Genomic DNA, 26,941 nt, shown 5'->3' with positions numbered 1-26,941 from the left:
TACGTGATTGTACCAAACCCTCACTGTCCAGGAAGGCATCCTACCCATGTTATGGCGGGGAAAACAGCCTGAGAAACAAGCCTGAAGTCACAAGGCTGGTTAAGTACCAACCTGGGGCACGTGACAAGAGATTTCAACTTTTCTTCTCTTTGACAAAACTTTTTCTCAAAAAAATTTTTCATGTGGAGATTTACTGCACAGAGCCAATGAATGCAAAGCTGCATGAAGTGGGTGGGATGTGAAGTCACCCCCTCCTCTCAGTTTTCCCCTCCAGGTGTGCACCCCAAGCTCTTGGTGGCCCCAAGGCGGCTTACAGAACACCCCCACCAGGTGTGGGAGCCACTGGCCTCTGGCTGCTGCACTCCTGGGCCACGCTGCTCAGACAGGATAGGATCTCCCTCTGCCCTGTACTTGCCCTGCTGAGGAGGGAAGGGAAGGGTGGGGTGTAGAAATAATTCTTTGTTATCCAGAGGCCAGGGAGGGAAAGCAGGTACCCCCCCTGCCTGCCCTGGTGGAGGCCCCGCTCCTCTGCTCACTGGAGTAGCTCAGGGTTGAGGCCCCCGAGTGGGAGGAAGCTGGGTTTTCGTGCCCATCACAAGGAACCGACTGCTCCATCAGCACCAAAAGGCTGGAGCCACAAAAGACAAAGGCTAAGCGAGAACTGGCTCAGCCAGAAGGTAAGGCCATGGGCCACTGAGGACTACGGCTTATAAGGAGTCTGGCACAAATAACGCCCCTTTTTTATTACAAAATCATAAGCACATAATTCTGTAACATAATATCACACTCAAAGCACACCATATGACATTTGAGGTGAAATGTTTAAACTAAAACTATAAATGATTACACCCATATTATAACCCAACCAACCACCCTCAAGCAGGTGTGCCCCTGGATTTTATTCCTGCCCATGTAAAGCTGTTCTGACTGGCCAGGTGAGGACTGAGAGTGGCTGTGGAGAAACCCATCGTTTTCAGGGACCCGGTCTATGGTGGCGTTCGAAGGAGATCTATTTCAATATCCACTTTGTGCTTCCTAACAGAACCACTGATTTTTGGCTAGACACATGGAGGCCTAAAATTAAAATTACTCTCCGTAGGGAAAGTGCTCTTACTGCTTCCCTTGCAGCTAGGTGTGCCCACAGAACTAAGTTCCATCCAACACATGTAACTGCAGGTGTTGTGTGTGGTTCCTGGCAGGTGACCTTGAAAGGGGAACTGCAGGCTTCTTGTTCCTTCCCTGACACCTGGAGCCCAACTAGCCATTCTGGACCATGAAGCAGCACATTTATGGTGGCAGAACCTCCACGCCAGCCCCCTGAAACTATTACTCCGAGAGATATAACTTCTTTCATTTTTTAAAAGAGTTTATTTTTTTAGAGAAAAGTGAAGGGAAGGAGAAAGAGAGGGAGAGAAACATCTATCAGTTGCCTTCCGCACGCCCACAACCCAGGCATGTGCCCTGACCAGGAATTGAACCTGTGACCTTCTGGTTCACAGGCTGGTACTTAATCCACTGAGCCAAGCCAGGGCATAACTTCTCTCTTTTATAACGCACTTTTTTTTTTTAGTTGCTTTGAGAAGCCAAATCAAGTTCTGACAAACAGAAGCCCGAGCTGCTGCACCACCCACAGCTCTTCTCTCCCCAGAAGTCCCTGCTTCCTCTCAAGCCCATGTGCCTGTTCCTCCGGTGCCCAGGGCCAGCCCATCTGCCACCTGCCTCTCTTCTGGAAATAGGTTAGGAGCCTGGCAGTTAGAGAGCTCAGAACTGGCAGACAACTGCCTCTGGGTTCCAAACCAGCTTGCCACTCACTCACTCATTCGGCAAATGTTTGTTGAACATCTACTACGTGCCAGGTACTGTTCTAGGTGCCGTGGCCACAGCACTGAACAGAGTCCCTGCCCTCCTGGAACTTACAGTCTACTCAGGGGTGAGACAAAGAAATGCGTGCACTCAGGTGGTAAGTGCTATGGAGAAAGTAAGGAGAGCAAGGGGATAAGGGTGTGCTGTGCAAGGCATCCGGGAAGACCTGTCTGAGAAGGTTGCATTCAAGCAGAGCACTGATGGAAATGAGGGGAGGAGGCAGGTGGATATTTGGGAAAGAGCTGGTTGTGAGGGCCTTGGTGTCTGGGCCTCAGCTTGCACCTCTGGAATGTCTGTGGGGCACAGGCTATCTAAAAGCCGCCTCGTGCTGCCCCAGCCGGAGACGCCAGCTCCAGCTGGTGGGTTCAGAGTAGGTGAGCACACAAGTCAGACTGGACGGGGACAGAGTCAGTGACTATCGGGGGAGTGGCGCTGGCCTCACACCTCGCCGACGAGTGTAAGAACTGCCCGCTCACTTGTCCCTTCTATGTTGAACTGGGAGTTGCAAGGTTAGACATCAGACAGCAGCGGACGCCTGGGCAGACCATGAGTGTCCAGGGATCTGGCTCTAGGAGGGCCCCCTGCTCCCCAACCTGGGGCTGCATGGCAAGCCACACTCAGCCACTCTTCAGAATTCTCTTCCCGCTGGGCTGAGGCACACAGCCTTCCGGCCGTGACAATTGGCGGACGGGGTGCCACCCTGCGCCCTGGCCCCAGGGAAGTTCGAAGTGGCTGACCAGAGGGGAATAAGACTACAGAGGAAGAAAGGGTGGTGGTGGTGGTGTGTATTGGGAAAAGGGGCGGGGCAGAGAATGGGCCGGCTGACCACACTACGCTGGGGGTCTGCGCTGGCCACTGCTGGAGTGGTCCAGGGTGGGGTCAGGGCTCAGAGCCAACACAAGAGCTTGCTGGGGGATGTGGGAGGGGCCACTCCTGAACACAGTCGATTGCGGTATTCGTCCCCTGGTCATCTAACCACCTATGTGTTCCACATTCTGGCTGGAGGTTGTGGATACTGTAAGGGTTCCCAGGCAATGACAGACACACATGCAGTCACAACGGATGAGGGTCAGACCTGGGACAAACATGGTACTCAGGGAACCCTTGGAGAGCCTAACTCTTGAGTAAGAAAGTGGCTCCAAGCCTCGGCTTCCCCTGATGGGGAAGGGGAGGGGAGGGAGTCTGTGCACCGTACATCACGCAGCCCTTCCTGAAAAGCACTTGGCTGAGCCTCCCCGGTGCCCAGGAGAGAGGTCCCGTTAGGGGAACCTATGGCTGTAGGCACAACCACAGCCATCACTGGGGGTCACTGGGAACCCGAGCAAGTGACCTCACAGCCCCATCTGCGTTTCCTCTTCTGGAAAATGGGGCTGCAGTAGATGGTTTCCAGAAGGCTTCCCAGACCTAGGATTCTGTGTTCTATGACCTTGCAGTTTAGTTAGGGATGGTAGGAAATTACCTTCCCCCACCGAGTTCTCCTCTGCACAGCCTGTTTGGAGGAAGCCTGTGGTAGACACTGGTGACAGTGATAAAGATCTGGCCTGCGGATTTTCTGGGAGGCTTTTCCTTAAGACAAGACCTACAGTCCTGAGGCTTGTGGGACCCCCATAAGTCACAATTCCAGACCTGCCACCTCACCTGATCTCCTAACAGCCCCGCACAGTGGACAGGACACATGCCAAGGAGAGACCCTCTCCGTGCAACTTCACCCGTGTTCCTGGGAATGGGACATGACAGGGACACCCCCACCCCACCCGCGGAACTCCCTGCCCTGCTTCCCGGGCACAAATAGGAAGTGAGCCCAGACCTTCCCAGCCTCTGGGTCTGAGAAAGTCTCCGGGGGCTGGAGCTTCAGCAGGGCCGGCGGGGGCAGCTCGGGCTCCTATTTCCAGTTGTGTGGGAGGGCTGGCGTTCAGCAGACCTGCAGAGGGCCCCTGGCCTGTGAGGGGCGTGAAGAAGCCTCTGACTCCAACCTCCCTCCCACCAAGTGCAGTGAGCTGTCCAGAGAGTTCTTCCCGCCTGCCTTTAGCTGAGCGCCGAGCTGTCCTCCACAGCAGCCGTGGGTCTGATCGGGAATCCCCAGCCCAGTAGCCTGGACCCTTAGCAGCTGCTCCCGCCAGCCCTGCAGAAAGAGCCCACCAGCCATCACCACGGCCCAGGATGCGAGCTGGCCTGAGATCCCCTCCCAGAGAGCCGGAAAGCGGGGGTGATGGCTGGTTCCCCTCAGTTCAACAGTCTGCGTAAAACTTCAGCAGCTGCTCTGTGCCCTGGAGATGGAGAGGGTACGCTGCTGCCCTCACCCCTGGGGGACTCACTGCGTGGCGGGGGAGGCACCCAGCAGACCCCCCAGCCTAACGGGCTCCATCTAGGAAAGCAGGAAAGACACCTCAGCAGGATGACACCTGAGGGCAGACGGGAGGTAATTCTCCAGCCTTCCCTGCTCAGGGGAATTCAAGCCCGGGGGAGTCCCTGTCCCAGGAGCTCCCCCTTTGCCTTCGAACATGGACCCCTGAGAAAAGGTAGGCGGGGTACAGCCTCCATGCTGCACCCGCCCAGGGCCACCCCTGGAGAACTGGCCCGGGCATACCATGCTCCCCTCCTCTGCCCTTTCCAGGGTGGCCACATCCTGCACCCTGGCCAAGTTGTCACCTGGCACCTTGGTAACCCCCCCTCCGTGTTCCCTCACTCCCAGCCCCACCCGTACCCTCCTCTTCCCAGACCTGCTGAGACGGTCTGCCCCGCCCCCACTCTGGCTCACTCCCGCCTCAAAGCCATCCCCATCTCCCCCCACCCCGTCCCTCCTCAAAACCTTTCTACAGCTCAGACCCCAGCTCAAGAACCCCCATTAAGACACCAACCTCGAACCCGTGTGCTCCCTGCGCCCCTCACTTCACTGAGCCCCAGCCCCCCTAGAAAATTGTCTCCCATCCCCCGCTGGCCCTTCTGTGTTAAAATTCTCCACAGAAACCCCCACCTCCTTCCGGAAGCTTGGCCTTTGGTCGCCTCTTCCCAGATCTTAGTGTTTCTTTACACAAGCCTCCCCCTTCCACAGCAAGTTTCAGGTTTTATTACCCCAGGGATGGGCGCCCCACCCATGAGCAGACCCCTGTAGCTGGGGGTGCCTCAAGCCAACCAAGCGCTCGGTACATGCACTTTATTCATTGCAATGGCTAAGCTTCACCGAGCTCTGGCCACGAGCTGGGCACAATGTCAGGCTTATTCCACAAGTTACCTTCACAGCAACCTGCAGGTCAGAAATCTGTCACCATTTCACAGATCAGGAAAGCGAGGCTCAGAGGCACGGCTGGCCATGTGATTCAACCAAATGGATCCCAAGCCGGAGAGCCTCAGGAAGGGGTCTCACGCACGGTCGGCCCCTGGGTCGGCCCCTGGGCACAGCGCTGTTTCAGCCGCAGGCTGCTCGACCCGTGGCCATCTGAGAGGGAGGCTCCCAGGGGGCAACCCCTTCGTTAAGGAGACTCACCCTATAAGCCTGTGTGTTCAGAACTGAATCACAGGACGCCCCAACTTCTGGGGATCACACCTTCCCTGATGACTGTGGGTGGCCCAGGTGGCCACACCTACAGCAGGGCGGAGATGAGGCGGTCCTTACCGACCCCTCCACAGTCACTGCTCACCAGGCAGGTAGCCCCTCAGCCCTTTCCGGCCTCTCTGTCTTCGAATACTAACCATAATAATCCCTTGCTGATGTACACTTTTCAAAGCATTTATTTTCACTGCATATTCTAATAATAGCATTAGTGGGGAACTCGGAAAGGCCAAGTGACTTGCTACTGGGGGCAGGGGGAGGTTCTGGTTGGTTTTTGTTCGCCGCTTATCACACTCCTACCATGCCCTGTGCTGGGCTTGAGGCTGGCCTCCTGGAAGGGACGGGGCTTCCGGACAGTGCCCAGAGCCCGGGACCACAGTCCAGCCCTGAAGCCAGCAGAGCTGGGCTGGCCGTTCTTCCCACAGGCAGCTCCAGAGCCCCTCCTCTCAGGGCAGGAGGGTGGGGGTCTTGTCGCTCAGTCCCCACTCTCTCCTCAAAGCTCAGCCTCTGTAAGCTGGGAGCACTGGGAACTCCCCCACCGCCCTTCTTCCCTTCTGGGCCACACTAAGTGGCTCCTTACAGGGGAGCACTGGCCAAGGCCCCCAGTAAAGTCGGCCAGCCTGAGGGCAGGGCTGACCAGAGCACTTTCTCTAGCATCTTCTCAGCCCTGCCTGAGTACAAACCTCCGGAGACTGGCCCCGTCAGAACCCTTGGATGCTCCTCACACTGTGCACCTCCTCCAGGCACACCCTTCGCCCCTGGAAATGCCCTTCCTTCCCCTTCAGGCCAGGCTGGTGGAGCCTTGGGGCTGCCCGCGGAGGGTGTCTGACCTCCGGCCCCTCCCCCGCACCAAGGAAGGCTCCCTGGGGTGCAGAAGCAGAGAGGGGGCTATACTGCCATCGCAGTCCACGCTCCCTCTGAGTTTCATCCCAAATGCCAGCACCTGCCAGAGCAGGGGCCCTTCCCTGCATGGGCTCTCACCGCGGCCCTCCTGACCCCTGGGAAGGACCCGCACCCTTTCTTGCTACAGAGTCCTGCTCGGCTGGGCGAGAAAGAGCTGCACCTCTGTCTGCGGCGGAGACTCCAGCTGTTCCAGGGGCTGTGGAACGTCCACCTGCTCTGATAGCGTTCGCAGCCACCGCCTGTCCTCCCGAAAGGGTAACATTTCACCTTCAGACGGAAATTGGGGTGTTTCTGAGGTGTAGCCCAAGCGGCAAGCGTAAGTTCCTGTTCATACCAAGCGGCTGGAGAGGGGCCATGAGCTAAGAAGGGATCCTTTGATGAGACGGAGGCAGGGACCACACTCGGGTGACTCCGGGACGGTGGACGGTGGACTTACTTCCCCTGCACCTGCCCCAACACGGGCTCGGTGGGCTGAGCCTGCACACACAGCCTGCAAAAACCTCTTTGCCATCAAGTAATAAATATATCGGGGTGGACGCTTGTCACCTGCTTTGGGAACTTCATCAGGAGCGCTCGGAGTGCCGTTTTGCCGGGAATCAACGATCACATAATGCCGCCCCTCAACCCTTCCAACTCGGAGTAAAGGAGTAATCAAACCCTGAGTGGACACACTCAGGGAGCCGCGGGGTGCCCCAAGTCCCCGCTCTCTCTGCCTACAAACTCATTTAGCGCCAGCGCTCCTCCGCCTGACCCGGTACCATTCGCTGCCCACTCCTCCGGAATGGAGACCAGATGCAATCCGCACTCGCGGCCCAGCACCTGCCGGTTCTCGGCTTTGGAAGGGGCGCGAATGCTGCAAGGTCAGACTCCGCGCGTGGCCCCAGCGGGAGGTGGGCGGACGGGCTGCTCCGGTCCGGCCTTGAGGCTCCGCGGGCTTCGCCGCAGGCCCGCCCTGCGGGAGGCGCACGGACAGAGGGTCCCAGCGGGGCCCGGGCACTCACCATTCTGGGAGAGCGACGGCAGCGGCGGCAGCAGCAGCAGCAGCGCCGAGAGGGCCAGCGCGGAGCTCATCGTGTCCTGGCCCCGGGCCCGGAGCAGGTGGCTGCGAGGTTGGCTGAGGCTCCGGGAGCCCGAGCGGTGAGAGCGTGGGCGCAGCAGCGGAGGCCTGCTGGTGGCTGCGGCGGCCGGGCGCCGACCCGGTGCTCCCGAGTCGCTTACTGGTGGCCCCTTCTCGCGGCCGCTGCTGCAGAGCCGGCTGGGGCTCGGAGCCAGGCGGTAGGGGAGCCGCAGGCGGCTGCGTCGCGGGCGGTGTCTGCGCGGCTGCGGCCGGGCGGGCGGCTGCGGAGACTCCCGTCCTGTCCGCGCCGGCCCCCGCCCCTCCCCCTGGAGCGCGCTGGCGGCGGCGGGCCGGGCGGGCAGGGCTGGGCGGGCGCTGGGCTGCGAACAATGAGCAGAGGAGGAAACTCCGCCCTGGAGAGCAGCGGGCGGGGGAGCGCGGCGGGAGCGCGGCGGGAACCGGCTGGGGTGGGGGGCGGTGCGGGCTGGAGTGGTGTGTGTGTGTGTGTGTGTGTGTGTGTGTGTGTGTGTGTGTGTGTGTGTGTGCGCACGCGCAGGTGGGGGTTGTGTAGGGGGTTGCGGGCAGGGGTGGCAGTGTGTGTGCAGGGTGGTGGTGGGGTCTCCACGCTGGACCGCTCCGGGCCTCGGACTCACAGGTGTCGGCTGCCTTGATTTGGTGGGTTCCCGTGAGACCCTCACACCGCCCATGTCCTCGCACTTGCTCACATCCGGAGCAAGGGGAGCCCCCGGCCCAGCGTGTCCGCTAAGTACCATTCGAGCCTCCAGACTGCAGCGCGTCCTGCAGAGCTCCGGAAGCGTGTCTCCCGCCTGCCAGGTGCAGATCACCTGGGGGCGAGCCCGCGCCCCGCAGGCCTTCCGCGCAGGTCTGTGCCGCAGGGTGCGTGCACCGGGCGGTCTGGACCAGTTAGTTGCTTACTCTCTCCAAGTCTGACTTCCTCACTTGTGAAATGGAGATGATGGTAAAAATAAGACATTTTGAAGGATTAATATGTGCCAAAGACCTTTAGGTACACTAATTCATTTACTCTTCACAACATCCCTATTTTTAGCCTCATTTTGCAGAGAATTGAGTCCAAAAGAGGTTAAGAAACTTGCTGGAGATTACATAACTGGTGGGTGGCCGACCTGCCTCTGAGAGCAGCAGTCTGGAGAAACGCTTGCACACTATCAGGCAAGTAGTAACTTCTCAATAAGTATTATCTATTTTTCTTTTTAAAAACTATTGTTCCTACTCTCCAAAGAAAGAACAGCAATAAAGATTTAGGGCTCTGAGATCAAAACTGACCTGGCCTCGAAACCTAGCTGTGCCACTTAAGACCCTGGGCAAGTTCATCTGTGTACCCCGGTTCTTTGCCTCTGCAATACAGGGACGACAAGGCCTGCCTCCGAGGGTGGGTGGCCGGGAGATTAACCAGGACGTTCCGGGAAGAGCGTTGAGCCAGGAGCAGCAGGAGCACGGAAAGTCTCCGTGAATGAAGCGGCCAGTTCTCCGTATCATGGTGAGAAATGTGCAAACTTGGGATGGGGATGGGAGTTGAATTCCATGAATGGAGTGAACCCGGTGAAAGAACAAAGAAGCACCCTTCTTTTTTTTTCAGAAGCTGCTGGCGGTGGGCGATATGCAGACGGTGCGGCCTCCTGCAGAGGCCGCGCAGAGGCGGCGCAGGTGCGGGGAGGGGTGGGCAGGCAGGTGCGGGGAGCGGAAGCGGACCCGGAGCGGGCAGGATGCTGAACCCGGATTTGGCTCACGTGACTCTTTGGGCTGATAATCTGGAGTCTCTGCCAGAGGGGCCCGGGGTGTCCCCAGGACCCAGCCGGTGCCAAGGACCGCGGACACCTTGAGCCCCTCTGGTCGGCCGCGCGCAGGCGCGGCCTGATACACTTCGTCTCCGGAGGCGCGAAGGAGGCGCTGGAACCCGGGCTGCGCCCCCGCCACAGCCCGGGCTCCAGCTCGGGAATGGCCGACCCGGGCCGTTTTCATCAGGAAGTTTCTGCTGGATCGTTCTGGCCCCGTTTTCCGCGGCGCATATGGGAAAGGCAGAGCGTGTTCCCTGTAAAACTGGGGGATGTGTGTGTGACGGTCTTTGATGTTTTTAGTGCCGTTCTCCTGATGTCTGTGTCAACAAATGGCCTGTTTGTCCGAAACCAAGCACACTCTTAAAAACCGAGCATTAAAAAAATGTATATTCTGTTCAGTCTGATGTGAACAGGTGTTGCACTCCATGAATCGATTTCTGTAAAACTTGGAGAAACATGTTAACTTTGTAAAGGGAGAAACATGGTATCGTTACACCATTTGGGATTGGTCCTGTTACCAGATTGTGCAAAATGAGATGGGAGTAGACATCCAGGCTCAGAAAACCAGGATGCTCTTTGTAGCCAAAGACTCATCAGAATTAGAATTGCTTCTGACCCTCCCCAGTACCCAACAGCCCCCTCTTTTATGCACCATGGGGAATGAGGCCTGAGGCTGGCTGGGTTAGGGGTCACCTGTGGCCAAGGAGCAGATCGGTCTTCAGGTAACTGGCCTGTGTCCTTGGCCCTGCTTAACATCCCGCTCCCCCTGGCAACCTCCCGGGTCCAGAACACCTGAACTTCTAGTTGAAGTTCAAAGCACTTTGTAGACGTGATTCCAAGATCCGTTAGGGATTTGTTACCTTTTGATTATGTGAATCCATGAATCAGCTCCCCTAGAAGATTTTAAGCTTCTTAATGTGGCATCTTTCTTATTCATCCCGGTTCCCCAGACCACCCTACACAGCACAGAACATCGTAGGTACAGATGCAGATACTGAATGGGAACAGGAATACTGCACCCACTGGGAGATGACGCACAGGAAGCCGTGGCACACGGTCTAAGCTGGCTTTTCCCATGGTCCCTATTAAAGTCGGGGCCATGAATTCTCAGCTCCACGTACAGGTCGGTGATGTTAGTGCCCCATCCTGAAGTGCATGCGGGTTCGGCAAATCCTCTTTATCCTCACCCTAAATGACTTTCATTCCCAGTCACAACATCTGCACTGACACTGGGACAGAACCTCTAAATGCCATAACCCCAATAGAAGACAAAAGCAAACATCTATTCATCCTGAAGCCACAGCACCTGTTCAGGAGGTGCTAAGGATGCTCTCACTTTGGTTTTCTTTTTTTCTTGAAGATTTTATATATTTAGTTATTTTTAGAGCGAGGGGAAGGGAAGGAGAAAGAGAGGGAGAGAAACATCAATGTGTGGTCACCTTGCATGCATCCCCGATTGCAACTCAGGCATGTGTCCTGACTGGTAATTGAACCAGTGACCCCCTGGTCCGCAGGCCGGCACTCAAACCACTGAGCCAGGGCTTACTTTGGTTTTCAAGCCCCTGAGTTCCTTGGGGGCTTGGAGTCGTGTTCCCTTCATCTTGGACTCTCAGTGGCCAGTACAGCGGTGCCTGACCCCAAGAAGGTGGTCAATGCACAAGGGCTGAATAAATAAAGATAAGAAGTGGCTGGATTTTATCTCCACGGTTGGGCTTGATCTCTGACTGATAAGTTATACGATTCTCTGAATATCAGCTGGGGTTCAGGTTAGACGCCTCTCCCCAAAGTCATGCATTTGCATATTATTATTTAACATCTTCTGTAACATAGTGTACCAGGTCCTGTGCACAGTGCTGAGAATGTAAACACGGATGGCACAGGTCCTCCCTCTCCGGGAGAAGCCAGAGTGCCTTAGGGGCTGTAACACGTGTTGTGAGCAAAGCAAGACAGGCTCAGCTTGGCCTGGGGTGGTCAGGAAAGGCTCCTGGGGGGCAACAGGATCTTGGGAGAGGAGTAAGACCTCACCAGGGGAAGAGCAAAAGGAAAAGCATTCATGTAGATGGAATAACATGTGAAAGTGAAGAGGGGTGCTGAGAACTACGGCAATTTTTGCCCTCGGCCAAATGTAGGGTTTGTGGAGGGTGATAGAAGATGAGGCTGGAGAAGTGGATGGGGTGAGAGCCTTAGACAGGGGAAGCTCCCTGAAGGGTCATAAGCTGGAAGAGAAAAGACCAACCAGCTTTCCACAGGAACAAGATCACTCTGGCTGCATTAGACTGAAGGTTACGAGGCTGGAGGTGAGCACAGCACTGGGAGAGGTTGAGGGGCCCAAGTTCAGTGGCGGTGGGAAAGAAGGGGTACTGAGGGGCAGAAGGACTTAGTGACCTAGTGGATGTGGATGCGGCGTGTGCTGTTTTAAGGGCATGAAGCATGGTGGGTATCTAGGAGTCCAGGTTTCCTGCTTGGATTACTGGATGGATTATCCTGAGTGCCAGGGCTGAATGTCACTAACTGGGATAGAGGACATATGAAGAGAAGCAAGTTGGGCAGAAGAAAACCGTGAGTCCAGTTTTGGACATGTGGACTCTAAAGCACCCTGGGGCCCTCAGGGGCCGTGTCTGGAAGTTATATCTGTGACACTGAAGCTCAAACCTGAGGTCAGGACTGGAAAGAAAAATCAGAGAGCCATCAGTGTTCAGGCGGGGGTTGCAGCCAAGAACGCAGGTGAGAACCTGGAGCACTGTGCAGTGGAGAAGACACTGGGGGCAGGATCGCCCTGACTGGGCAGCTGGGCTGGTTGGAGCATCATCCCAATATGCCAAGGTTGCAGGTTCGATCCCTGGTCAGGACCCGTACAAGAAGCAACCAAGAATGCTGGAACGACAATCTGTCTCTCTCCTCCCTCCCCCTTCCTCTCTCAAATCAATAATACACATTTAAAAAAATAATTATACTTAAAACTTTCCAGAATGACCTGGGGAAGGGGAGATGGAGAAGGAGGAGCTGAATAGGAGGTAGCCAAGGGAGAAGTCCGCATGGAAACAGAGAGAAGAATGATTTCATAAGAAGGAGGTGGCCATGAGTGTCACCTGCTGCAAGGACTGAAACCTAGTGACTGAGCCTGACAATAAAAGCGTCATTGGGAATTTACCCAGAGTGACCTCAGTGGTGTGCAATGACTTGGGGGAGTGACTGAAGATGAAGGAGTCCTCGGGTGTGGGTACGAGAGGAAGGAGAAAATGTGGGGTAGAGGGACAGGCGCGTGTGTACTGATTCGTTTTATAATGGGAGAAGAATCCACGATCACGAGCCAAGAGGGAGAAGCCGGTCAAAAGGAGGAAATGGCAGGACGTGGGGTGTGGAGCAGAGAGACAAACCACCCCTAACGGTACGAGGGTGAGACACTCTTCATTATGGCGGATGAATATCGGCTTTGAAGTGAATCTGTCAGTGGGTCAGCATGTAATCACTGTGTGACATTGGGCTTTTACTTAACCTCTCTGAGCTGCAGCCTCCTAGAAAATAATTAGCAACATCAATTTTGTAGAATCACCGTGAGAATGTGAGGGAGTGCATGATACCTAGCTGACCAGCTGCATAAACAGGAGGTAATGTTCCTGCATCAGCAGGACTGCTCCACGGCCCCCATCTTCCTAGTGCTTTCCCTCACGTGAGGAGCCAGGAGCCTGTGCTCTTAGCCACTGCTGCTCTTCTGCAGGCATTTTCCTGCTCTGACAGCCTGGCGTTCGGGGTCAGAAGAGCAGGCTGTGCCCCAGAGCCGCAGGTAAAGAAGTTTTTCCCAGGGTGGAAAACCAGCTTGTCCCCTCCTATCAAATGCAGTGGAACTGCTTGTACCAGGGCCCTCAGGATTTTGAGCCTCGGAGTTCTCGAACACCTCAGAATCACAGACAGCATGGGGCTCAGTGGATACTAGAGATTGGTGTCCCAATGCTCTTGTCACATGGGAAGGAAACGAGGCCTTGAGCTGACGTGTCCTCACTCATCCGGCTTGTACACAGGGTCGGTTCCAGAACCAGCGTAGAACTCCAGACACAGCCCGGTGCCTCCCCATCAGGGTCATCTGCCTTCATGCATGTGTGTGCCAGGCTGTCCAGACTCAACTCAAAAAGCCGCAGGTCCCGCGGCAGGAACAAAGGAAGAGACTCGGGGGAGGGACCTGTTGGGAAGAAGAGATGAGTCAATTACTAATTAAGTTGAACTAAAAGAAGACGGACGCACCGGCCTCAGCTCAGTCTTCCCGATACCTACTCCCCAACCTGTTTCCAGTCTCATCTCCCACTTCACCCCTGACCATCCCCCGCATTCCTCTGCCTGGGACAATAAACACAGCTTGCAATTAGTTTCTCCCACCCAGGAGGCCAACGGGGGCCAGAATGTGTGCTTGAGTGGCATTGCATGGAGCAGGGCTTAAATCGTGGCATGTGCCACACACTTCACTGTCCTGAAGTGATTGAATCCTCCTAGATCTGGAGAGGTGAATACTGTACCCTACCTTTAACTCATTTTGCAGATGACAAAACGAAACTTAATTTCCCTGGCATCCACCTGAAGGTAGAAGTAGCTTTATTACGTGGATGCTGACATGCCTGGGTGCAGTCTCTCCAGTGAGCTCCAGGCCCCTTGAGGGAAGGGCTATGTTTGGTTCTCCTCTGTACCATCGGCAAACCACCTGTTCTGCATATTGCACCCTCTCCTGCCTTCCCTCCACCTGCCACCAGGGTGTTGTCCTCAGAATCAGATGCAATCCTCTCCCTCACCTGCTCAAACTCTTGTCTGCTGTCCTGTTGCCCAAATTACTGAGCACGGCATTCAAGGCCTCCAAATTCTGACCCAACAAGAAGGTGGAAAATCTCTTGGCTCACTGAGAGAGGGACAGTGCCTTAGAATCAACTACGACAATTTATGTTTCCTCCCGAGTCTTTGCCTTTGTTTCTCCTCGTGCCTGGAGTCAAGCTGCTTTCCACCTGTCGCAGTGTTTGAAGCCTCAGGTATTGTGCAGCCTGTTCTGAGCTGGCCCCTACCTCTTAGTGATGCCTTCCTGCTGGGGTCCCCTTGCCTCAGGTTTGTGCCTTAATTTGTTGTCTGACCTCCAATGCTTTCTCTTAGTGACATACACATACACAGACTTCGAGTTCTTTCTTTGAGGACAGGAGCCTCACTTCATTTGTGTGTCCATCCCATACTCCGCATGGCTGAATAGTTGGCATCTGATAATAAAAATGAGGTGAACAGGGTCTAGAGCTCACTGATCCTTACTATACTTATGTGCTAGCGGGAGCAAAGTATTTGAATACAAAGCCACATTTAGTCTTTTCCACAACTCCATGGTGTCTGTTATTAGTACCATTTTACTAGTAAGGAAACTGAGTCATTTGGGGAAATGAAGTCACTGGTCGAAGTCCACCCAGCTATTAAATAACAGAGTCTGGATCCTAGCCCAGCAGCCTGACTCCTAAAACCACACTACGACTACACTCCTCAGAGAATGAACGGGTGTGTGAATGACGAGTGGTATTCATTGTACTATAATTCTGCCTGCTGCGTCTCATACACATGGTTATGGTGACATGTCTGCCTCTCGGAGCACTCTGAAACATGCAGTGCGGATGAAACAGACAACAAGGGTTTTTCTCAATTCCGGAAGTGATTGCTTCAGCCACTCGACCCCTCCCACGCTTCCCCGGAACCCCCAAAAAGCCCAACTTAAAAACTGACGTGGAATTACCATTTTCAGGTACTGAAACTTCACTATACAATACACATGGGCTGTAGCCTATGCCCCGCATTTAAGTTTAACACACAAGGACAATTCATTTAATCACTAGACCCTTCACACCGTGAGGGCACTCGCTCCACCTGCAAAAGCAGAAATGCAGAATCAGCCCCAGTGTTTCTACAGCCCTGGCCCCAAACTGCCTTTCACATGCCCGCGGATCTTCCAAACTGCCTTGATTCATTGGTATTTTTAATGGTTTTTATTCACTCTGCTGCATAGCTTGATTCATAACACCCAGGTGTGTTCAACCCTATTATTGCTTCTGCTCTCGGGGGACATACTCCATTTAGGGGGCCTTAGGTCAACAGAAAAGGTATCTAGCCCAGCCGTCCTCCTTCCTTGCTACAGAGGGAGTAAAACTACTGTAGCCCTGCTGGGGCCCACAGGCCCAGGGCCGCAGACCCGCAAAGATAAACCAGCTGGCTCAGATGCAGACCAGCAGCAGCCGTGAGACGGGCTGGGATTGGGCACCAAGGTTCCCACGACTTCATTAACCTCTGAAGCATTGTTCTTCCCTGTCACCAGGGCCTTCTGATAACATTTCCACTCAGTGCACAGCTGAGGTTGCGTGACCTGCCTCTGCAGCAGAGGGACAGCGCGGAGCCCATGGCCAGGGAAGCACCAGCCTGTGCAAGGGTGGCTGCGGGCGCTGAAGATGAAATGACGCAACCTCCCGCCTCCCACAATCACAAGTGGTTTTCCAAGAGGCCACATGGGAAGTCCCCAGTTCTCAGACCGGAAAGAATCCTGACAACCGTGTAGCTTAAGGTCTTGGATAAAATTCCGGATTCCGCCTTGGCCCGTATGGCTCAGTTGGTTGGAGCATCGTCTGGTAGCCAAGGGATTGCTGGTTCAATTCCCAGTCAGGGCACAAACCTGGGTTGTGGGTTCATTCCCCAGTCTAGGCACGTAAGGGAGGCAGCTGATCAATGTTTCTCTCCTACACTGATGTTTCTCTCCTCCTCCCTTCCTCTCTCTCTCAGAAAAAAAAAATGAAAAAATGTCCTTAGATGAAGGTAAAAAGAAAGAAAAAAAAAACCAGGTTCAGAAACTCCTAGCAGGGTGTCCAACCTTTCGGCGTCTCTGGGCCACACTGGAAGCAGAGTTGCTTGGGCCACGCGTTAAATATGTAGTGACATGTATTCACAAAAACCCTCATGTTGTTTTAAGTCCATTTACGATTTTGTGTTGGGCTGCAGGTCGGACGCCCCGTGGGTATGCGCGTCTTCCCCGGCCCCTCCTCCTTCACGGTGGGCTGGTGCGCAGACTCATCTCTCCAGCCCTCCCGCCGCACTCAAGGCTCCGTGAGCCCACAGCCGCATCTCTGCCTTCACACCCCCCAGTGCCTAGCATCGTGCCTGGCCATTGTAGGTGCTCAGTAAATACTGGCTCAGTACATGAATTCGTCTCCAGAGGTGATTAGAAAGACCCAAATTGTTGCAGAACTTTGAAAACTACGATGCTCTTTGTAGCTATCACAGTAACTGCCATTTACTCCTTGACCAGACTTTGGACCTCACTCACGCAGGCCGGTATCTAACACCAGCCACGGCAAATCACTTCAGCCCCAGGAATGAACGCTCCATGTTAAATTCGGGAGCACCTCAAGACTGATGCTTTTTTTAAACTTTCCAACCATCGAGGGACAATTTCTGGCGCCTCCTCTGCACTGTTTCACTGGAGCCCTGTCACCAACCTCTGAACCCAGAGGTTGGTGACAGGTTGTGACAGGTGTAGGAGCGCGAGAGGGTCAAGGCCCAGAGGTTTGTTCCTTGGCCCGAAGACAGGCACCTCGCATCCCTCCTTTTCTTTTTTTAAAAGATTTTATTTATTTATTTCTAGAGAGGTGAAGGGAGGGAGAAAGAGAGGGAGAGAAATGTCGATGTGAGAGAGAAACATTGATCGGCTGCCTTTCTCATGCCCCCAACTGGGGACCCGGCCCACAACCCAGCCATGTGCCTTGGCTGGGAATCAAACCAGTGACCTTTTTTTTGAGTGTTTGCAGTCCACTGAGCTACACCTGCCAGGGCAGATCAGGTTCTTTACAAGAAAGCCTGGGCCCAGGGTTAGGCAGACGCACTACCTGGGGACCGTCCCCCACAAAGAGCTCCTGCCTTTCACCTTTGTAACAGCTACCGCCTCCTGCAGGATCAAAAGAGCACAGGTCTGTTTTTGTGCTGCTGAGTCCAGAGTTCCCACTGACACAGGCTCCTTGGCATCCCCGCTTCTGCCGGGTGCCCCCACACCCCCAAACCCCAGGTCTCCATGCTGAGGACCTCCCCAAACTCAGTCTTCTTGTTGTCCCCCCGGTAACTCAGCATTTTCTCTCCATACTCGAAAATCCACCCGAGGCGGCGAGGCCATGCCTGAGAACTGCAGTGCATTGGACGCACAGGGAGGCTTTGGCCAGGGAAGGGCAGAGAGCCAGGAACCCTCCAGATTTCTAACGGGGGCCCAGACCTTGGAGACGTCCTCTTTGTCATGGATCAGGTACAACTGACAATCATAGCTAAGGATTGCTAAGTCTCACTTTGTGCCAGGCCCTGCGTGAAGTTCTATGTAAGTGTTATCTAATTTTCACCCAACGTGGGAGGAAGGAACTGCTGTCTTCCTATTTGACAGATAAGAGAACAACTAAGTAACTTGTCTAGAGGGATACGGTTAGTAAGTGGCAGAGCTGGGCTTCGAAACCCAGGTGGTCAGCTGCGCATGCTCTTAATCGTTCTGCCGTAGTAGTAGCTATTTGGAAGATGTGCACACTTTAGGTGGAAGTTGTTGGGCTTTTTTTTTTAACCACTTGAATCCTCTATTCTTCAAGAATCAGCTCAAAAGTGCCCCATCTGGCCCTGACCTGCATGCTCACTTGGTTGAGCATCACCCCCCAAAGTGAAGGTCACTGGTCTGATTCCTGGTCGGGACACATGCCTGGGTTGTGGGCTGGTCCCTGGTTGGGGCGCATGCAAGAGGCAACCAACAGATGTTTCTCTCTCACATTGATGTTTCTCTCCCTCTCTTTCTCCCTCCCCTCCCTTCTCTCTGAAAATTAATAAATAAAATCTTTACAGAAGTAGTGCCTCATCTGTGAGGCCTATATTCTGAGTTTCCCACCCCTGTGACATTGTATTGCCATCGGAGCTCTTGCTGGTCTATGAGGAATGGTGGCCCCTGAGTCAGTCCCACCCCCGCCCCTCTCTCTGCCCTTGCTTTACAGGGAGGGTCTCACTTTACATCTCTCACAGGCTCGAGAAGAAGCTCCACCAACGTTTGTTGATGAAACAGAAGATGAATGTGAAGGTAGTGGATTCTGCCACAAGGAACCATGGGGACTCAGCAGGAAGCTTGGGTGGGATGCTGGAGGACAGAAACTAAGTGAAAGGAACGGCACTGGACTTCTAGAAGTTTACAGTCTAACTGCAAAGTTACATGTGCACCCTTGAAATACAGAAGGTAAGGCTTATGAAGCAACACACTGGCAAGGGCAAAAAATACATATCTGCCTATTGGTTATGAACATAGATCAATTTAAAACTTCTTTTCTTTTTGAATAGGAGGCAATTCACATGATTCAAAAAGTCTAAACAGAACATGAGGACTGCTGTCCTCACTGGGCCCCCCACACGCCGGCTCTCCCCCACACCCCCATGCTGTTTTCGTGTGATCTTCCAGAGCTACTTCATGCATATGCCAGAAAATAACACGTTTTAGCTACAATCTAGTACATACCTGTATATGTCGCACATATGTACATTAGCTATACAAATAGATATCAGTGTAATATATACTATATACACATTTTACGGATTGACTTTCCTGGGGCTATGCAATAATATAACAAGTCATCAATTAGAATTCCCACATTTAATAAGCCCACAATGCGCACATGCTTTGTTAGAAACTGACTCCAAGGCGAATATAACAGAAAACCGGAAACCTGTCTGCTGAGAGTTCCGCTTAGGATGGGTCGGGACATGTCCTAGTCCAGGTACTTAGGGACAGGTTGGGGGGGAGGAGGGAGGTGGGAGCCGAGGAGGGTGGGATTAAGTTTTCAAGGGGAATCACTAGCTTTCTCTACTTTTCATCCCTGGTAACTAAGCATAAAATGACTCATTGTGAAGCAAATCATATTTTCCCCATAAATGTAAGGCTGCAGCTGGAGGTTCCATTCTGATGTAAGATTGCGGCATCCAAAACGCTGATGTCACTGGAGATATCACCAAAGCAAAGAACTAGGAACCTTTATAACCACTTAAAACCATAAAATTATGCTCTAAAGTGCTTTACACATGTACGTAAATGGACCGATCATACTGATTGCACAAAGGGCTCCAATAAACATAAAAAAATACAGCATTGCTACCTTACAGGTTTTCTCTAGGACTCGTATGGTACTTAGGATAAGCATAATTAAGAGATCAATCAATAGTAATTCTCCGTGCCCTCCCGTACAATCTGGAAAAGATCTTGGACAATAATTTGAAGATAGTTTGAGATAGAATCTGGAGGCATTTCTGGATTTAATCATTTAACAAATTTTGAGATACTTCTTGGGTATCTAGGGCATATTAAGAATTAACCCGAGGAAGTTGGAACCATTGCCTAATTCTTCTCCCAACACATTTTCTTTAACGGGAACAGAAATGTTCAAAATCCTTCCTTTGATCTTAACAATTACCTTCACAATGGCAGCTGCTCATTCAGACAGGAGAACTCTTCGAGCACACACTTTGTGCTAGACACAGATTAAAAAGAAAAAGGAGTAAGACATGGTCTCTACCTGGCAGAACTCAGAGTGGGTGGGCCAGTTAGTCTTCACATTAGCAGCCCCTCCATGCAGGTCTGCAGTGTGCCATGGTAGACATTAGCTGCCCGTTAGTTCATTTGATCCTCACGTTAGAAGGAAGATGTACTTGTGTGTGTGTGTGTGTGTGTTTCAGAGAAGGAAACACTGTAAACTTACCCAGGTGTTATGGGTTGAATTATGATTCCCCAGAAAGACATGTTGAGGTCCTAACCCCCAGGATGTGAGCGTGCATACTTATTTGGAACTACAGTTGTTGCAGATGTGCCTACATAAATTAGAATGAGTTCAAACTGGAGTAAAGTGTGTCCTTAAGCCGTCGTGACTTGTGTCCTTATAAGAAGAGGAGACATAGAGGGGAGAATGCCGCGTGAAGGCAGACACACTGGGAGAAGACGGCCACGTGAAGACAGAGGCAGAGAGTGGAGTGAAGTGCCCAAAGGCCAGAGACTGCCGGCCATCACCAGCAGCCAGCTGAAGGGCGTGACACAAGGTCTCCCTAGAGCTCCAGTATTGCTAATACCCTGATCTCAGACTTCTGGCCTCCGGAACTATGCGGCGATGCATTTCTGTTATTTTAAGCCACCTGGTTTGTGGTTTAGTTACTGCAGCCCTGGGAATGAAGACCCCAAGTCACACAGCTGGTAAGGTGGAGCCAGCCTGGGTCTACCACCCAAGCCCACTTTCTGAATGCCACCGTGAGCGATGGGAGAAGCACCTTGGCAGAGGAGGACGGGGAGGAGCAGCTACTTCTGCCCACAGGTGAGAATCTGGGAAGGCTTCTCGGAGGAGGGAATTTTGAGTTGGATCTCAGTGTTAAGTAGGAGTTTGCCAGAGCCAGAGAGTAAGGGTGGAAGGGCGTGCTGGTCTGGAAGATCAGCACGTGGGAGGCAAGAAGCGGTTGCACAGGAGGAAGCTAGGCCGATGGTAGAAAGTTTGTGTTGTTCCCTGGCTGCTGTGGCTCAGTGGATTGAGCATCAGCTTCTGAACCAAAAGGTCACCAGTTCGATTCCCAATCAGAGCACATGCCTCAGTTGCAGGCCAGGTCCCCACTTGGGAGTGTGCAAGAGGCAACTGATGGATGTATCTCTCACACATCCATCTTGATGTTTCTGTCCCTCTTTCTCCCTTCCTTCTCCTCTCTCTAAAATTAAATAAATGAAATCCTTTAAAAAAAAAACAACAAAAGAAAGTTTGTGTCACTAATGGAGGTGGTAACAGGTTTTGCCCTAAAAAGTTTTCCTTACGCAGTGAGTCCCCATTTTTTCTCCCTCCTCGGTACAGTTGAAGCAAAGGTTCATTCCAACAGACTGCTCCACCTGGCCGGCCTTCCTGGGCCCACTGCCCAATGAGTCTCCTCCCTCAGCCTCCCCAAGGCTGACCTCTTTGGCCTGCTAGAAGCTTCCTCATTATCACACAGTTTACTTCGTGGCACTTTGATTAGCTAAAACCGTCTCGTGACCATTTGTAGACTCTTTGTCATCTGTCCCCCTCCCCTAAACTGGAGCTTCCTGTGAGCAGGGACCCCCTCCGGCTTGTCCCCAAAAGTGAGGTCCAGAATTGGGAACTTAGTTTCTGGTTTCTGTAAAGATCTCTTGAATGAGCAGAGCAAGAATTTCCTAGCAGCGAAAGCAATTAAAAAAATTAAATAGGTGGCCCCAGGGGAGCTTATCACTGAAGGGGGTTCAATGGGGGCATTACAGGGGGGCCCTCAGGCTCGGAAGGAAATCAGGCCAAAACCCCTAGGACTCTGAGCCTGGCTCTGTGCATTGTGAGCTGGTAGAGAGAGGTCTTTACCTGCAAGAGAGTCCAGGAGCACCCCCCCCCCCCAGGACTGGCAGGGGATGAGAGCACCACACACGTCGTCGCTTGAGTTCTAGAACAATGAATGGGCTGGGCTTTGAAGCTCCGTCAAGGGTACAGCAACAGCAGCCATTTCTGCAGGAACCTGCGGGGCTGCTGAGCCCATGGAAGGTTAAGCCCTCGGGCGGGCTTGGCCCACCCAAGAGCATGGGGACCCCTGTCCTAATCAGCACACAGGTGCCATCTGGGCCAGAGCCAGGCGGGAGGACAGGATGTTGGTGGCCAGGCTGGAGAATTGTGTTCTTAGGAAGCACACCCCCCAGTCAAAGGCCCGGCTCCAAAAGGGCGGAGCTCGGGGAGCTGGGAGCCAGGGAAATCCTGGCCTGTCTACAGTCTTTGTTGCCCTTTTTGACTCCTGGGCTGTTGTGTCTGAGAGAAGAGAAGCGAATGTTCCTCAGGTTGTTAATTTATCCTTCGTTCACTTGAGTGTCGTAGGCACTTCCTCGTGCCTCCGTGCCGCGGGGTCAGAACACTGCACACTTCGGAGCTGAGCCAGAGGGGAAATCGGTAGGACCAGGGAGGGCTGTGGCTTGGTGAGACCACACGGCCGAGTGAGCCCCTGCCTCCCAGGAGCTTGTGGTCTATTGAGAGATGAGGCCCAAGGATGTGCACAAACACGCACTCTGAGACCGAAGGAGGTGTGTGTTCATCCGCACAGACAGGGTTGGGGGAGCAGTGGCGGAGAGTCTTTTAGCCAGTGGACCAAGCCCAGGGCACAGAAGCCCAAATCCTCCTGTTCGGACTTGGGTGTGTCATTAGAGGGTGATTTTGGAGGAAGGGGTAGCGACTGCAGTGTTCCTCCCGTCCGTGCCCAGCACCGTGGTAGAGGCAGGTGCTTCATGTAAGGGAAGTCCCTTAATTCCTACAATGACAGCTGTCCAGAGAAGGATGCTGATGCCTGCGGAATCGGCCCACTCTGCCCCACAGCCCAGCGGGACCGAAGCAGGGGGCTGTGAAGGGACACAGGGAGCTGGCCCATGAGGACACGTGCCGTGGGCGCCTTGTTTCTTTTTCATCTTTGCATCCTCAGGGCCTGCCTCAGTGCCCAGAGCAGAGTAGGTGTTCAGGAAGTATCTGTGCAATGAAAGAAAAGAGACATCCGGCCAGTGTGAATGATTTGTGTTACAGGAACGGCTCCCTGTGTTCAGCTCCCTTGTCCTCACGTTTCCCTTGTGAGGAGCGACCAGACAGGGGTGCTTGCTGGGCCGTCGTGTTATTTTTACTGCAAGTTATTATTATTGTCATTCTCCTCTTGTAGATGAGAGATTCGACAGGAAGCTCAGAGTTTAGTTTTCCCCACAACCAGAAGAGCTCAAGGTTCAGCTCAAGTCTTCTGACCCTCAAATTCCAGATTCCTCCCAGTGACCTTGAAGTGAGCAGAATCTACACGAAAGGACCTCATTCTCATCAAGAAGCTCTGGTCTTGCTTTAGACCCTGTGCTTGCTTCTTCCTACCTCCTCCTCACCTTCCCTACGTACTTAAAGGTAATGTCTTTGCCCTCTTGGAAGAAGGTGACCCCCGATGCCAGCGCCCACCATCCCTGCAGCCCCTCTGGCTGAGATGGTTGGGTACCCAGGGAAAGTCCCGGGCACCCAAATGGATCCTGGCAAATAACTCAGCTATACCTGACCTTAATTAATCTGCCACATATAGGCAATGCTATCTCAGGATGGGAGGGCTAAGTGAAATACATGGTATCTAGACAATTTTGAAGTCTACACAAAGGTTAATTATTATCTTTTGGGCTCCACCTTCCGGGAGTGTCTCTGTGTGGCCTCTCTAATGTGTGAGGCTTCCACAGCTCTGAGGAGGGTGGAAATCTGACAATGCTCATTCCCGTCCTTTGGGGTGGGGGAAGCAATGGGACAGGGCTCCAGGTGAGGGGGCAGGAAGCCAGGAGGAAGGGAGGGGACACTGCGTTTGCAGGGGGCAGGAGGAGGGGCGGGAGTTTGTTAAACAAGCATGCAGGCCTGGCCAGTTGGCCTCGCCCGGAATAAACTGGGATGAGGCCAACTCTCAGTCCAGGTGAATTTTAAGTAGAAGTGACCGTTCTGTGGCTCAGACCTCACTTTTCCGGCAACTCCTCTGACTGGAACACAGTCAAGAACCAGGAAGAAAAAAAAGTCATTAATTAGTTAGAAATATGCCACAAAGTACACACATAAAGCATGAACTCATAGATTTAGTCAGGGCCTGTTAATTCTTAGTCACACATGGTTCTAGTAGATTAAGAAGTCACAAGCTTGAAAGAGAGTTGTTACTGTGGATGGGTCTATAAGCAGGGGAGTAAAAGTAGCCTAAAAACAAGGTCAGAATGAAGGAAGTCTACCGGAAACAACGACGAGAACTCAAAGTCAGCTGTGGCTAAGTGTGTGAGATAAATCGCCTTAGGTACCTTAATAACCTTTGTATTGACGTCACTCTGTGACCCCTCGGTACAAAACGAATCATGGCCCCACACAGCACGAGAATGAAGACGAACAGTTCACGTTGTCAGGCCACCCTCTGAGAATCAGAGAGGTGAAGGAACTTGCTCAAAGTCGCACAGCTAGCCAGGCAGAGTGAGGAATGGCACCCAGATCCCGGACCCACCTGGCCCCAGGTGCTTCCTATTGCTCGCCCGGGACTCCTAACCAGGGCCCCGAGTTCCCAAGAAAACCTCAGGTTCTGTTTCACGACTTCTATCTGGGACATCAGGAATGGGTGTGATTCCTCTTAGAGAGAATCGCACCGTTGTAAATGATAGAACGGAGAAAAGATCAGGCACTTAAAGGGGCCCACGTGTACCATTGCAACAAACCCACGGGCCAGCTGTCTGGAAGCAAAGAAGAACCCCGAGGAAGCTGACAACAAAGGTCTTCCTATGGTGGGAAGAAAGGGTCCCTTTCTCCTGGGAGCCCACACTGAGCCTGAGGGTCGGGCCAGGCGGATCCACTCGGAGGCAGGCGAAGGCAGGCCAGGCCAGGCGGGCCGAAGGGCCGTGCCAGCCGCAGGGCTGATGGATGGGCAGCTGTGAGCCCCCGAAACGTGCCAGGGGAGCAGGGGAGCGGCTCACCAGGTATATAAATACCAGGCAGGCTTATTATTGGGTGTATGCAGCCACGTTATTTTCATTCGCCGATCCTGCCCCCCCGCGGTGGGCACCCTGCCAGTCTGCCTTCCCACATCCTGCTGCTGACTCCGGGCCCACCCATTTCTATATTGAGGAGCTCCTCTCCGTAAATAACGACCAGGAGTCAGGCACGAAAGAAAGGCCATTTGGAGCACCGGGAAGGCTGTCGCATGGGCCAACAAAGGGCAGGAAGTGCCGGGCGGTGGCCCAGTGTCAGTCCCCGAGCCCAGCTCACCTGGCTGGGCTGTGCGGTCTTTGTGCAAAAATGAGAGGCTCGGGTCCTGAACTTCCTGCCATTTGTCAGGCTGCGCCGTGACCTGGAGTTCACCGAAAAGCTCGCTGCTCTCAACAATCACACATGCATCCTTTGGGAAAATTCTCGCTCCCTCCCCGTCCAACGGCAGTAGCTTTTTATGGAAGTGGCTGGAGGGGTCCAGGGCTGCCTACTGGAAAGTTCCATGTGTATTTCTCTCCCACAGATGCCAGCTCAGATGAGGATGAGAGAGAGCAGAATCCGGGGTGGGGCGCAGAGGCTCTGGGGTCGCACCCAGCTGGGCTCCTGGCTGGCTCAGAGCCAGAGCCTAGGCCCTGGGGTGCCGCGTCGGCTCTAGGACCCAGTGGACTCCTGCTTCTGCCCAACACTGCAGCTGCCCCCAGCCCACCTGCCTCCCCGGAGGCTCCAGGACTTCACCGCCCCAAAGTAAGATGCAGTCACCGTCCAGAATGTCTGTGTGCCTCCAGAGGGGCAAAAGCTCAGGCCATGTGACCCAGAGTCTAAAGGGATGTCAGTCTGGGTGTGGGGTCACCTGGGCCTGGCCAGCCATGTCCCTCGCTCCCAGGCTGGATCTTGTGTGAGGCGACTCATGGTGGCTTTTCCAGGTGGCAACTGAAGGTATCCAGCACCAGCTCTGGTCACTTGAGAGCTGAGATCACCTGGCAAGGGACATAAAGGCTCCCAGACACAGGGATGGATGCTGGCTGTCCCCTTGTGAATTGAACAAAAAGAAACGCAAAGCATTTTCCAACTTGCTAAATTTATTCCATTGAGGGGACTGTCCTTTTATTCCAAGATTATGTTCTGAAATGAACAGAAGAACATGGTGAATTTTTCTTCGAGGATTATCCTTTAGTCTGAGGTTCTTTCTTCTTACTTTTTTAGTGTTCCTTTCTTAGTGTTAAAGTGTGCTTCTGTTTATGACATCATGGTAAGGAAAAATAGTTTTATTTGATGAAACCAAGAGTTGGTGGTCCTAGGTCAGCCCTCCAAACAAAAAGAGAACCACTACCACCTGTGATGAAGTTCACACGGGTAGGAGCCATGGCCCCAGGGGGCTTCTGGCACGGGGGAGGGCCACACGCCTGTCATGGTGACATGGGGAGCCCTTAGGGGATTCTTTACTCTGCACTGGAGCTCAGAGGGGAGGCTGGCAGTGAGAGCCTGGCCCGTAGTAACTGCTGGGTTAACATGGGCTAAGTGAGTGACTGAAAAGCATTATGAAGACTTAACAACAAGCTGGGACTTGGAGGCAGAGGAAGTCTCGGTGAGGGAGAGGAGAACCGAGGGTGTTTTTGGCCCACAGGCCAGGTCGAGTAGGGGCACGGGGGCCCAATAGAGCCCGCTGTGATGGGGATGGGGGGGCACCTGCATGGGGCAGAGGCAACGTATGTTGGGAGAGTGGAGTATGACGTCACCTAAGTGCACCTGAACCTGGAGAGCCAGACAAATGAGATCAGATCTGACACAGCCATTAACGGGGGTGGTGGAAGGCTCTGGACCAGGGCAGCACCAGGCCGCAGTGCCGGCTGAAGACGACTACTCTGGCAGCTGTGTGCCGGACACTTGCACTCCAAGGGCTCTGGGCAGCTGTCGGCCTGCTCCAACCTAAGGGGAGGGGGCTTCAGTCTGGGGGACAGGCCCTGATGGATGGGAAGGGCACAGGGACGTGACAGATTTTAATCCAGGAGCCTAGAAAAAAAATTTTTAAAGATTTTATTTATTTACTTTTAGAGAGCGGGAAAGGGAAGGAGAAAGAAAAGGAGAGAAGCATTAAAGTGCGAGGGATACACAGATCAGTTGCTTCTCACACGCCCCCTGCTGGGGACCTGGCCTGCAACTCAGGCATGTGCCCTGACTGGGAATCAAACCGGCCACCTTTTGGTTCACAGGCTGGCACTCAATT

The 26,941-nt window shown here is 53.6% G+C and overlaps 1 protein-coding gene across 2 annotated transcripts in view; it reads right to left on the bottom strand.

Annotated features, from left to right (window-relative positions):
• PODXL (podocalyxin like) overlaps window positions 1-7,845 on the bottom strand; it is a 45,655-nt gene extending 37,810 nt beyond the window's left edge. For both annotated transcript variants that reach the window (XM_037165840.2, XM_053657124.1), the window contains exon 1: window positions 7,318-7,845. In XM_037165840.2, coding sequence (XP_037021735.2) covers window positions 7,318-7,387 — 70 coding nt within the window. In that variant the 5' untranslated portion in view covers window positions 7,388-7,845. The remainder of the gene's footprint in view (window positions 1-7,317) is intronic.
• Window positions 7,846-26,941: the final 19,096 nt, after the last annotated feature.

The sequence above is a fragment of the Artibeus jamaicensis genome, unplaced genomic scaffold, assembly GCF_021234435.1.
Source record: "Artibeus jamaicensis isolate MK-2021 breed Jamaican fruit bat unplaced genomic scaffold, CSHL_Jam_final scaffold_3307, whole genome shotgun sequence".
Lineage (NCBI taxonomy): Eukaryota > Metazoa > Chordata > Mammalia > Chiroptera > Phyllostomidae > Artibeus > Artibeus jamaicensis.
Note: the sequence above shows the minus strand (reverse complement) of the source record. Positions and strands in the feature narration are given on the sequence as shown.